Source organism: Petromyzon marinus, unplaced genomic scaffold (assembly GCF_048934315.1).
Source record: "Petromyzon marinus isolate PM22_M1 ecotype Great Lakes invasive population unplaced genomic scaffold, UKy_Petmar_22M1.pri1.0 PM_G_Scaffold_30, whole genome shotgun sequence".
Classification (NCBI taxonomy): Eukaryota; Metazoa; Chordata; class Hyperoartia; order Petromyzontiformes; family Petromyzontidae; genus Petromyzon; species Petromyzon marinus.
Genome location: NW_027422873.1, coordinates 1,338,867 through 1,352,253, shown reverse-complemented (window position 1 = coordinate 1,352,253; position 13,387 = coordinate 1,338,867). Strand labels below are relative to the sequence as shown.

Below are 13,387 nucleotides of genomic sequence, written 5' to 3'. Positions count from 1 at the left end.
GTGAGTGGAGTTTGTGTGATCTCCCCCTGTCCTACAGAGTGAGTGAGTGGAGTTTGTGTGATCTCCCCCTGTCCTACAGAGTGAGTGGTGTTTGTGTGATCTCCCCCTGTCCTACAGAGTGAGTGGAGTTTGTGTGATCTCCCCCTGTTCTACAGAGTGGAGTTTGTGTGATCTCCCCCTGTCCTACAGAGTGAGTGGAGTTTATGTGATCTCCCCCTGTCCTACAGAGTGAGTGGAGTTTGTGTGATCTCCCCCTGTTCTACAGTGAGTGAGTGGAGTTTGTATGATCTCCCCCTGTCCTACAGAGTGATTAGAGTTTGTGTGATCTCCCCCTGTTCTACAGAAGGAGTGTGTGGAGTTTGTGTGATCTCCCCCTGTCCTACAGAGTGTGTGAGTGGAGTTTGTATGATCTCCCCCTGTCCTACAGAGTGAGTGGAGTTTGTGTGATCTCCCCCTGTACTACAGAGTGAGTGAGTAAAGTTTGTGTGATCTCCCCCTGTCCTACAGAGTGAGTGAGTGGAGTTTTTGTGATCTCCCCCTGTCCTACAGAGTGAGTGGAGTTTGTGTGATCTCCCCCTGTCCTACAGAGTGAGTGGAGTTTGTGTGATCTCCCCCTGTTCTACAGAGTGAGCGGAGTTTGTGTGATCTCCCCCTGTTCCACAGAGTGAGTGTGAGTGGAGTTTGTGTGATCTCCCCCTGTCCTACAGAGTGTGTGAGTAGAGTTTGTATGATCTCCCCCTGTCCTACAGTGTGAGTGAGTGGAGTTTGTGTCATCTCCCCCTGTTCTACAGAGTGAGTGGAGTTTGTGTGATCTCCCCCTGTTCTACAGAGTGAGTGGAGTTTGTGTGATCTCCCCCTGTACTACAGAGTGAGTGGAGTTTGTATGATTTCCCCCCTGTTCTACAGATTGAGTGAGTGGAGTTTGTGTGATCTCCCCCTGTTCTACAGAGTGAGTGGAGTTTGTGTGATCTCCCCCTGTTCTACAGAGTGAGTGGAGTTTGTATGATCTCCCCATGTCCTACAGAGTGATTAGAGTTTGTGTGATCTCCCCCTGTTCTACAGAAGGAGTGTGTGGAGTTTGTGTGATCTCCCCCTGTTTTACAGAGTGAGTGGAGTTTGTATGATCTCCCCCTGTCCTACAGAGTGAATGAGTGGAGTTTGTGTGATCTCCCCCTGTACTACAGAGTGAGTGAGTGGAGTTTGTGTGATCTCCCCCTGTCCTACAGAGTGAGTGAGTGGAGTTTGTGTGATCTCCCCCTGTTCTACAGTGAGTGAGTGGAGTTTGTATGATCTGCCCCTGTCTGACAGAGTGTGTGAGAGGAGTTTGTGTGATCTCCCCCTGTCCTACAGAGTGAATGAGTCGAGCTTGTGTGATATCCTCCTGTCCTACAGGGTGAGTGGAGTTTGTGTGATCTCCCCCTGTCCTACAGAGTGTGTGAGTGGAGTTTGCGTGATCTCCCCCTGTCCTACAGAGTGAGTGGAGTTTGTGTGATCTCCCCCTGTCCTACAGAGTGAGTGAGTGGAGTTTTTGTGATCTCCCCCTGTCCTACAGAGTGAGTGGAGTTTGTGTGATCTCCCCCTGTCCTACAGAGTGAGTGGAGTTTGTGTGATCTCCCCCTGTTCTACAGAGTGAGCGGAGTTTGTGTGATCTCCCCCTGTTCCACAGAGTGAGTGTGAGTGGAGTTTGTGTGATCTCCCCCTGTCCTACAGAGTGTGTGAGTAGAGTTTGTATGATCTCCCCCTGTCCTACAGTGTGAGTGAGTGGAGTTTGTGTCATCTCCCCCTGTTCTACAGAGTGAGTGGAGTTTGTGTGATCTCCCCCTGTTCTAAAGAGTGAGTGGAGTTTGTGTGATCTCCCCCTGTTCCACAGAGTGAGTGTGAGTGGAGTTTGTGTGATCTCCCCCTGTCCTACAGAGTGTGTGAGTGGAGTTTGTATGATCTCCCCCTGTCCTACAGAGTGTGTGAGTGGAGTTTGTGTGATCTCCCCCTGTTCTACAGAGTGAGTGGAGTTTGTGTGATCTCCCCCTGTACTACAGAGTGAGTGGAGTTTGTATGATTTCCCCCCTGTTCTACAGATTGAGTGAGTGGAGTTTGTGTGATCTCCCCCTGTTCTACAGAGTGAGTGGAGTTTGTGTGATCTCCCCCTGTTCTACAGAGTGGAGTTTGTGTGATCTCCCCCTGTCCTACAGAGTGAGTGAGTGGAGTTTGTGTGATCTCCCCCTGTTCTACAGTGAGTGAGTGGAGTTTGTATGATCTGCCCCTGTTCTACAGAGTGTGTGAGTGGAGTTTGTATGATCTCCCCCTGTCCTACAGAGTGAGTGAGTGGAGTTTGTATGATCTCTCCCTGTCCTACAGAGTGAGTGGAGTTTGTGTGATCCCCCCCTGTTCTACAGAGTGAGTGTGTGGAGTTTGTGTGATCTCCCCCTGTTTTACAGAGTGGACTTTGTATGATCTCCCCCTGTCCTACAGAGTGAGTAGAGTTTGTGTGATCTCCCCCTGTTCTACAGAAGGAGTGTGTGGAGTTTGTGTGATCTCCCCCTGTTTTACAGAGTGAGTGGAGTTTGTATGATCTCCCCCTGTCCTACAGAGTGAATGAGTGGAGTTTGTGTGATCTCCCCCTGTCCTACAGAGTGTGTGAGTGGAGTTTGTGTGATCTCCCCCTGTTCTACAGAGTGAGTGGAGTTTGTGTGATCTCCCCCTGTCCTACAGAGTGTGTGGAGTTTGTGTGATCTCCCCCTGTCCTACAGAGTGAGTGGAGTTTGTGTGATCTCCCCCTGTCCTACAGAGTGTGTGAGTGGAGTTTGTGTGATCTCCCCCTGTCCTACAGTGAGTGAGTGTAGTTTGTGTGATCTCCCCCTGTTCTACAGAGTGTGTGGAGTTTGTGTGATCTCCCCCTGTCCTACAGAGTGAGTGGAGTTTGTGTGATCTCCCCCTGTCCTACAGAGTGTGTGAGTGGAGTTTGTGTGATCTCCCCCTGTTCTACAGAGTGAGTGGAGTTTGTGTGATCTCCCCCTGTCCTACAGAGTGTGTGGAGTTTGTGTGATCTCCCCCTGTCCTACAGAGTGAGTGGAGTTTGTGTGATCTCCCCCTGTCCTACAGAGTGTGTGAGTGGAGTTTGTGTGATCTCCCCCTGTCCTACAGTGAGTGAGTGTAGTTTGTGTGATCTCCCCCTGTCCTACAGAGTGAGTGTGTGGAGTTTGTGTGATCTCCCCCTGTTTTACAGAGTGAGTGGAGTTTGTGTGATCTCCCCCTGTCCTACAGAGTGAGTGAGTGGAGTTTGTGTGATCTCCCCCTGTCCTACAGAGTGAGTGAGTGGAGTTTGTGTGATCTCCCCCTGTCCTACAGAGTGAGTGGTGTTTGTGTGATCTCCCCCTGTCCTACAGAGTGAGTGGAGTTTGTGTGATCTCCCCCTGTTCTACAGAGTGGAGTTTGTGTGATCTCCCCCTGTCCTACAGAGTGAGTGGAGTTTATGTGATCTCCCCCTGTCCTACAGAGTGAGTGGAGTTTGTGTGATCTCCCCCTGTTCTACAGTGAGTGAGTGGAGTTTGTATGATCTCCCCCTGTCCTACAGAGTGATTAGAGTTTGTGTGATCTCCCCCTGTTCTACAGAAGGAGTGTGTGGAGTTTGTGTGATCTCCCCCTGTCCTACAGAGTGTGTGAGTGGAGTTTGTATGATCTCCCCCTGTCCTACAGAGTGAGTGGAGTTTGTGTGATCTCCCCCTGTACTACAGAGTGAGTGAGTAAAGTTTGTGTGATCTCCCCCTGTCCTACAGAGTGAGTGAGTGGAGTTTTTGTGATCTCCCCCTGTCCTACAGAGTGAGTGGAGTTTGTGTGATCTCCCCCTGTCCTACAGAGTGAGTGGAGTTTGTGTGATCTCCCCCTGTTCTACAGAGTGAGCGGAGTTTGTGTGATCTCCCCCTGTTCCACAGAGTGAGTGTGAGTGGAGTTTGTGTGATCTCCCCCTGTCCTACAGAGTGTGTGAGTAGAGTTTGTATGATCTCCCCCTGTCCTACAGTGTGAGTGAGTGGAGTTTGTGTCATCTCCCCCTGTTCTACAGAGTGAGTGGAGTTTGTGTGATCTCCCCCTGTTCTACAGAGTGAGTGGAGTTTGTGTGATCTCCCCCTGTTCCACAGAGTGAGTGTGAGTGGAGTTTTTGTGATCTCCCCCTGTCCTACAGAGTGTGTGAGTGGAGTTTGTATGATCTCCCCCTGCCCTACAGAGTGTGTGAGTGGAGTTTGTGTGATCTCCCCCTGTTCTACAGAGTGAGTGGAGTTTGTGTGATCTCCCCCTGTACTACAGAGTGAGTGGAGTTTGTATGATTTCCCCCCTGTTCTACAGATTGAGTGAGTGGAGTTTGTGTGATCTCCCCCTGTTCTACAGAGTGAGTGGAGTTTGTGTGATCTCCCCCTGTTCTACAGAGTGAGTGGAGTTTGTATGATCTCCCCCTGTCCTACAGAGTGATTAGAGTTTGTGTGATCTCCCCCTGTTCTACAGAAGGAGTGTGTAGAGTTTGTGTGATCTCCCCCTGTTTTACAGAGTGAGTGGAGTTTGTATGATCTCCCCCTGTCCTACAGAGTGAATGAGTGGAGTTTGTGTGATCTCCCCCTGTACTACAGAGTGAGTGAGTGGAGTTTGTGTGATCTCCCCCTGTCCTACAGAGTGAGTGAGTGGAGTTTGTGTGATCTCCCCCTGTTCTACAGTGAGTGAGTGGAGTTTGTATGATCTGCCCCTGTCCGACAGAGTGTGTGAGAGGAGTTTGTGTGATCTCCCCCTGTCCTACAGAGTGAATGAGTCGAGCTTGTGTGATATCCTCCTGTCCTACAGGGTGAGTGGAGTTTGTGTGATCTCCCCCTGTCCTACAGAGTGTGTGAGTGGAGTTTGTGTGATCTCCCCCTGTCCTACAGAGTGAGTGGAGTTTGTGTGATCTCCCCCTGTCCTACAGAGTGAGTGAGTGGAGTTTTTGTGATCTCCCCCTGTCCTACAGAGTGAGTGGAGTTTGTGTGATCTCCCCCTGTCCTACAGAGTGTGTGAGTGGAGTTTGTGTGATCTCCCCCTGTCCTACAGAGTGAGTGGAGTTTGTGTGATCTCCCCCTGTACTACAGAGTGAGTGAGTGGAGTTTTTGTGATCTCCCCCTGTCCTACAGAAAGAGTGGAGTTTGTGTGATCTCCCCCTGTCCTACAGAGTGAGTGGAGTTTGTGTGATCTCCCCCTGTCCTACAGAGTGTGTGAGTAGAGTTTGTATGATCTCCCCCTGTCCTACAGTGTGAGTGAGTGGAGTTTGTGTCATCTCCCCCTGTTCTACAGAGTGAGTGGAGTTTGTGTGATCTCCCCCTGTTCTACAGAGTGAGTGGAGTTTGTGTGATCTCCCCCTGTTCCACAGAGTGAGTGTGAGTGGAGTTTGTGTGATCTCCCCCTGTCCTACAGAGTGTGTGAGTGGAGTTTGTATGATCTCCCCCTGTCCTACAGAGTGTGTGAGTAGAGTTTGTATGATCTCCCCCTGTCCTACAGTGTGAGTGAGTGGAGTTTGTGTCATCTCCCCCTGTTCTACAGAGTGAGTGGAGTTTGTGTGATCTCCCCCTGTTCTACAGAGTGAGTGGAGTTTGTGTGATCTCCCCCTGTTCCACAGAGTGAGTGTGAGTGGAGTTTGTGTGATCTCCCCCTGTCCTACAGAGTGTGTGAGTGGAGTTTGTATGATCTCCCCCTGTCCTACAGAGTGTGTGAGTGGAGTTTGTGTGATCTCCCCCTGTTCTACAGAGTGAGTGGAGTTTGTGTGATCTCCCCCTGTACTACAGAGTGAGTGGAGTTTGTATGATTTCCCCCCTGTTCTACAGATTGAGTGAGTGGAGTTTGTGTGATCTCCCCCTGTTCTACAGAGTGAGTGGAGTTTGTGTGATCTCCCCCTGTTCTACAGAGTGGAGTTTGTGTGATCTCCCCCTGTCCTACAGAGTGAGTGAGTGGAGTTTGTGTGATCTCCCCCTGTTCTACAGTGAGTGAGTGGAGTTTGTATGATCTGCCCCTGTTCTACAGAGTGTGTGAGTGGAGTTTGTATGATCTCCCCCTGTCCTACAGAGTGAGTGGAGTTTGTGTGATCCCCCCCTGTTCTACAGAGTGAGTGTGTGGAGTTTGTGTGATCTCCCCCTGTTTTACAGAGTGGACTTTGTATGATCTCCCCCTGTCCTACAGAGTGAGTAGAGTTTGTGTGATCTCCCCCTGTTCTACAGAAGGAGTGTGTGGAGTTTGTGTGATCTCCCCCTGTTTTACAGAGTGAGTGGAGTTTGTATGATCTCCCCCTGTCCTACAGAGTGAATGAGTGGAGTTTGTGTGATCTCCCCCTGTACTACAGAGTGAGTGGAGTTTGTGTGATCTCTCCCTGTCCTACAGAGTAAGTGGAGTTTGTGTGATCTCCCCCTGTCCGACAGAGTGTGTGAGTGGAGTTTGTGTGATCTCCCCCTGTCCTACAGAGTGAATGAGTGGAGCTTGTGTGATCTCCCCCTGTCCTACAGAGTGAGTGGAGTTTGTGTGATCTCCCCCTGTCCTACAGAGTGAGTGAGTGGAGTTTGTGTGATCTCCCCCTGTCCTACAGAGTGAGTGGAGTTTGTGTGTTCTCCCCCTGTCCTAAAGAGTGAGTGGAGTTTGTGTGATCTCCCCCTGTTCTACGGAGTGAGTGGAGTTTGTGTGATCTCCCCCTGTTCTACAGAGTGAGTGGAGTTTGTGTGATCTCCCCCTGTTCCAAAGAGTGAGTGTGAGTGGAGTTTGTATGATCTCCCCCTGTCCTACAGTGTGAGTGAGTGGAGTTTGTGTGATCTCGCCCTGTTCTACAGAGTGAGTGGAGTTTGTGTTATCTCCCCCTGTTCTACAGAGTGAGTGGAGTTTGTGTGATCTCCCCCTGTTCCACAGAGTGAGTGTGAGTGGAGTTTGTGTGATCTCCCCCTGTTCTACAGAGTGAGTGGAGTTTGTGTGATCTCTCCCTGTACTACAGAGTGAGTGGAGTTTGTATGATCTCCCCCTGTTCTACAGATTGAGTGAGTGGAGTTTGTGTGATTTCCCCCTGTTCTACAGAGTGAGTGGAGTTTGTGTGATCTCCCCCTGTTCTACAGAGTGAGTGGAGTTTGTGTGATCTCCCCCTGTCCTACAGAGTGAGTGAGTGGAGTTTGTGTGATCTCCCCCTGTTCTATAGTGAGTGAGTGGAGTTTGTATGATCTGCCCCTGTCCGACAGAGTGTGTGAGTGGAGTTTGTGTGATCCCCCTGTCCTACAGAGTGAATGAGTCGAGCTTGTGTGATATCCTCCTGTCCTACAGGGTGAGTGGAGTTTGTGTGATCTCCCCCTGTCCTACAGAGTTGAGTGAGTGGAGTTTGTGTGATCTCCCCCTGTCCTACAGAGTGAGTGGAGTTTGTGTGATCTCCCCCTGTCCTACAGAGTGAGTGGAATTTGTGTGATCTCCCCCTGTTCTACAGAGTGAGTGGAGTTTGTGTGATCTCCCCCTGTTCTACAGAGTGAGTGGAGTTTGTGTGATCTCCCCCTGTTCTACAGAGTGAGCGGAGTTTGTGTGATCTCCCCCTGTTCCACAGAGTGAGTGTGAGTGGAGTTTGTGTGATCTCCCCCTGTCCTACAGAGTGTGTGAGTAGAGTTTGTATGATCTCCCCCTGTCCTACAGTGTGAGTGAGTGGAGTTTGTGTCATCTCCCCCTGTTCTACAGAGTGAGTGGAGTTTGTGTGATCTCCCCCTGTTCTACAGAGTGAGTGGAGTTTGTGTGATCTCCCCCTGTTCCACAGAGTGAGTGTGAGTGGACTTTGTGTGATCTCCCCCTGTCCTACAGAGTGTGTGAGTGGAGTTTGTATGATCTCCCCCTGTCCTACAGAGTGTGTGAGTGGAGTTTGTGTGATCTCCCCCTGTTCTACAGAGTGAGTGGAGTTTGTGTGATCTCCCCCTGTACTACAGAGTGAGTGGAGTTTGTATAATTTCCCCCCTGTTCTACAGATTGAGTAAGTGGAGTTTGTGTGATCTCCCCCTGTTCTACAGAGTGAGTGGAGTTTGTGTGATCTCCCCCTGTTCTACAGAGTGAGTGGAGTTTGTGTGATCTCCCCCTGTCCTACAGAGTGAGTGAGTGGAGTTTGTGTGATCTCCCCCTGTTCTACAGTAAGTGAGTGGAGTTTGTATGATCTGCCCCTGTTCTACAGAGTGTGTGAGTGGAGTTTGTATGATCTCCCCCTGTCCTACAGAGTGAGTGAGTGGAGTTTGTATGATCTCCCCCTGTCCTACAGAGTGAGTGGAGTTTGTGTGATCCCCCCTGTTCTACAGAGTGAGTGTGTGGAGTTTGTGTGATCTCCCCCTGTTTTACAGAGTGGACTTTGTATGATCTCCCCCTGTCCTACAGAGTGAGTGAGTGGAGTTTGTGTGATCTCCCCCTGTTCTACAGAGTGAGTGAGTGGAGTTTGTGTGATCTCTCCCTGTCCTACAGAGTGAGTGGAGTTTGTGTGATCTCCCCCTGTCCTACAGAGTGAGTGAGTGGAGTTTGTGTGATCTCCCCCTGTTCTACAGAGTGAGTGTGTGGAGTTTGTGTGATCTCCCCCTGTTCTACAGTGTGAGTGGAGTTTGTGTGATCTCCCCCTGTCCTACACAGCAAGTGAGTTGAGTTTGTGTGATCTCCCCCTGTCCTACAGAGTGAGTGAGTGGAGTTTGTGTGATTTCCCCCTGTCCTACAGAGTGAGTGAGTGAGTTGAGTTTATATGATCTCCCCCTGTCCTACAGAGTGAGTGAATGGAGTTTGTGATCTCCCCCTGTTCTACAGAGTGAGTAGAGTTTGTGTGATCTCCCCCTGTCCTACACAGCGAGTGAGTGGAGTTTGTGTGATCTCCCCCTGTCCTACAGAGTGAGTGAGTGGAGTTTGTGTGATCTCCCCCTGTCCTACAGAGTGAGTGGAGTTTGTGTGATCTCCCCCTGTTCTACAGAGTGAGTGGAGTTTGTGTGATCTCCCCCTGTCCTACAGAGTCAGTGAGTGGAGTTTGTGTGATCTCCCCCTGTCCTACAGAGTGAGTGGAGTTTGTGTGATCTCCCCCTGTTCTACAGTGAGTGAGTGGAGTTTGTATGATCTCCCCCTGTCCTACAGAGTGAGTAGAGTTTGTGTGATCTCCCCCTGTTCTACAGAAGGAGTGTGTGGAGTTTGTGTGATCTCCCCCTGTTTTACAGAGTGAGTGGAGTTTGTATGATCTCCCCCTGTCCTACAGAGTGTGTGAGTGGAGTTTGTATGATCTCCCCCTGTCCTACAGAGTGTGTGAGTGGAGTTTGTATGATCTCCCCCTGTTCTACAGATTGAGTGAGTGGAGTTTGTGTGATTTCCCCCTGTTCTACAGAGTGAGTGGAGTTTGTGTGATCTCCCCCTGTTCTACAGAGTGAGTGGAGTTTGTGTGATCTCCCCCTGTCCTACAGAGCGAGTGGAGTTTGTGTGATCTCCCCCTGTCCTACAGAGAGTGTGAGTGGAGTTTGTGTGATCTCCCCCTGTCCTACACAGCGAGTGAGTGGAGTTTGTGTGATCTCCCCCTGTTCTAAAGTGTGAGTGGAGTTTGTGTGATCTTCCCCTGTCCTACACAGCGAGTGAGTGGAGTTTGTGTGATCTCCCCCTGTGAGCCTAAGACACACACACAGGCAGAAAAAGTCACAGACATACACAGAGACACAAACACACAGAGAGACACACACAGACAAAGATGACAAAGATCCTCCGTGTAGCCTGAAAAACACCGTTGGGGCAAGTGCTGTTAGTGAGCACCAGACAGGCACAGAGAGAGACACACACACAGAGACACAGAGAGAGAGACACACACAAAGACACAGGCATATGTACAATCTCGTGCCACTCACTTTCCCTCAAGGGCACGACCACAACCGCTACCCAGGGTGAGGATCGCGATGGCGAGGATGAGAAGGAGAATCTCACACGGAGGAGGTAGCGGCCACCGGGATCGTCCAGCGCCGAGGAGACGTCGCACCGCGTCTCTGTTGTGGCAGCGCAGACGGTCTGCCAGCGGGCTCGTCTGAAGCTGCGCAGACAGTGACACAGGGAGGAGTGGTGAGGGTGGTGAGGAGCCAGTGGGTGAGAGAGACGTGTGTGTGTGTGAGTGGGTTGGTGGGTGAGTGGGTTGGTGAGTGAGTGGGTGAATGGGTGTGTGTGTGAGTGAGTGGGTTGGTGGGTGAGTGGGTTGGTGAGTGAGCGGGTGAGTGGGTTGGTGAGTGGGTGAATGGGTTTGTGAGTGAGTGGGTGAATGGGTGATTGAGTGGGTGAGTGAGTGGGTGATTGAGTGGGTTGGTAAGTGAGTGGGTGAGGGGGTTGGTGAGTGGGTTGGTGAGTGAGTGGGTGAGTGAGTGGGTTGGTCAGTGAGTGGGTTGGTGAGTGGGTTGGTGAGTGAGTGGGTGAGTGGGTGGGTGAGTGGGTTGGTGAGTGAGTGGGTAAGTTGGTTGGTGAGTGGATGAGTGAGTGGGTTGGTGAGTGAGTGGGTGAGTGAGTGGGTTGGTGAGTGAGTGGGTTGGTGAGTGGGTTGGTGAGTGAGTGGGTGAGTGGGTGGGTGAGTGGGGTGGTGAGTGAGTGGGTGAGTGAGTGGGCTGGTGAGTGAGTGGGTTGGTGAGTGGGTTGGTGAGTGAGTGGGTGAGTGAGTGGGTTGGTCAGTGAGTGGGTTGGTGAGTGGGTTGGTGAGTGAGTAGGTGAGTGGGTGGGTGAGTGGGTTGGTGAGTGAGTGGGTAAGTTGGTTGGTGAGTGGATGAGTGAGTGGGTTGGTGAGTGAGTGGGTGAGTGAGTGGGTTGGTGAGTGAGTGGGTTGGTGAGTGGGTTGGTGAGTGAGTGGGTGAGTGGGTGGGTGAGTGGGGTGGTGAGTGAGTGGGTGAGTGAGTGGGCTGGTGAGTGAGTGGGTTGGTGAGTGGGTTGGTGAGTGAGTGGGTGGGTGAGTGGGGTGGTGAGTGAGTGGGTAAGTTGGTTGGTGAGTGGGTGAGTGAGTGGGTTGGTGAGTGAGTGGGTGAGTGAGTGGGTTGGTGAGTGAGTGGGTTGGTGAGTGAGTGGGTGGGTGAGTGGGTTGGTGAGTGAGTGGGTAATTGGTTGGTGAGTGGGTGAGTGAGTGGGTTGGTGAGTGAGTGGGTGAGTGAGTAGGTTGGTGAGTGAGTGAGTGGGTAAGTGAGTGGGTGAGTGAGTGGGTGAGTGGGTTGGTGAGTGAGTGGCTGAGTGAGTGGGTGAGTGAATGGGTTGGTGAGTGGGTTGGTGAGTGAGTGGCTGAGTGAGTGAGTGAGCATCTCACAGTTTGCTCTGAACTGTGTATGTAACATTCAGGAACGTTGAGTTGGTCGTGGTGGTCGAGTTGATGGTGAAAGGATCAACAAGTGGGGGTCTATCCCCTCCATCCCCACTGGGAGCCGCTTCAACGGGGTCCCAGCAAAGGGTCGCCAGGAGGTCTCGAGACTCCAAACGAACATTCAGTGGGAACAGCGGAGCTGGGCAGATGGGGAAAAACACTCAAGAGTGCGCTAACCACTGCACCACCACTCCTCACACACACAGTGCGTTAACCACTGCACCACCACTCCTCACACACACAGTGCGCTAACCACTACACCACCACTCCCCACACACACACACAGTGCGCTAACCACTGCACCACCACTCCACACTCACACAGTGCCCTAACCACTGTACCACCACTCCCCACTCACACTTACACACACAGTGTGCTAACCACTGCACCACCACTCCACACACACACAGTGCGTTAACCACTGCACCACCACTCCCCACTCACACCCACACAGTGCGCTAACCACTGCACCACCACTCCCCACTCACACACACAGTGCGCTAACCACTGCACCACCACTCCCCACTCACATACACACAGTGCGTTAACCACTGCCCCACCACTCCACACACACACACACAGTGCGCTAACCACTGCACCACCACTCCCCACACACACACACAGTGCGCTAACCACTGCACCACCACTCCCCACTCACACACACAGTGCGCTAACCACTGCACCACCACTCCCCACTCACACACAGTGCGCTAACCACTGCACCACCACTCCCCACACACTCACACACAGTGCGCTAACCACTGCACCACCACTCCTCACTCACACACACGGTGCGCTAACCACTGCACCACCACTCCTCACACACAGTGCGCTAACCACTGCACCACCACTCCCCACTCACACACACAGTGACCTAACCACTGCACCACCACTCCCCACACTCACACAGTGTGCTAACCACTGCACCACCACTCCCCACACAATCACACAACCTGGCACCCGATTTATCGACCACCTCGGGCTCTGCTCACCGTGGCTGCTGCACGTGACGGGGTGGTGGTGGAGGAGGAGGAGAGGCAGGATGAAGGGGAAGAGTAGGCCAAGTTTGTAGAGTTTCGACATCGCCATTAACCCCACGCGCAGCCACGCACCCGCCTCACCCAAGTCACGTGCTGAGGAAATCGATTCAAGGTTAAATTAAAAACTCGGATCGATTCCTGTGGGGATAACAAATGCGAATCGATAGTGGTCAAAAATGTAGCCGATGGCATCGATCCACATTGGGACTGCATTGGAATTGACGTTGGTCGTGAGTGTAAAATGGAATCGAATACATTTTCGATAACATGGGAATTGATTATGGCGATTTGTTCTAATAACATAGGAATCGATCTAGCTAGGGATTTAAAGCGCATAAAATCGAATCCCATTGGGATACCTACCATGAGAATCGATTGTGTTAAGAAAAGGAGAGCGTTTAGAATCGATTCCTATTGAGAATGAATCAGAATCAGAAAGGGTTTTATTCGCCATGAAAGTTCACACCGACACGGAATTTACTTTGGCAGGATGGTGCATACATTCAACATATAGGAATCTAAAATCTTAAATAAGTTTTAAACAAGTCTTACTATAATAATAAGGGTTAAAAGTCTAACTAACGCCAAGGGGCTGAATTATATAAAATTGAATAAATATCGAATATAAAATAGCTTTAAGATATAATTTAAAAATAAAAAATACAAATAGGTTAACATAGTTAATATCGGCAAGGTGTCATTATGTAGATAAAATGTTAAAATCAGTGTAAGCCCTTGGCCTTGTTTAACAGGCCAGCAGCAGATGGGAAGAAACTGTTTTTATGGCGTGAGGTTTTGGTCCTAATGGACCAAAGCCTTCTGCCGGAGGGGAGTAGCTGAAACAGAGAGTGTCCAGGGTGGGAGAAATCGGCCACAATCTTCCTCGCTCGCCTCATGGTCCTTGTCGTGTGCAGGTCCTCGAGGGTTGGTAGATTGCAGGCAATTACCTTCTCAGCAGTGTGGATGATACGCTGCAGTCTGCTCTTGTCCTTGGCAGTGGCAGCAGCGTACC

General features: G+C 51.0%; 1 protein-coding gene across 1 annotated transcript in view; it reads right to left on the bottom strand.

Annotated features, from left to right (window-relative positions):
- Positions 1 to 12,475, bottom strand: part of LOC142915391 (uncharacterized) — a 38,381-nt gene extending 25,906 nt beyond the window's left edge. Inside the window, exons 1-3 of the mRNA XM_076061223.1 lie at positions 12,328 to 12,475; positions 11,282 to 11,474; positions 9,861 to 10,039 (exon numbers count right to left, since the gene is read on the bottom strand). Coding sequence (XP_075917338.1) covers positions 9,861 to 10,039; positions 11,282 to 11,474; positions 12,328 to 12,424 — 469 coding nt within the window. The 5' untranslated portion in view covers positions 12,425 to 12,475. The remainder of the gene's footprint in view (positions 1 to 9,860; positions 10,040 to 11,281; positions 11,475 to 12,327) is intronic.
- Positions 12,476 to 13,387: the final 912 nt, after the last annotated feature.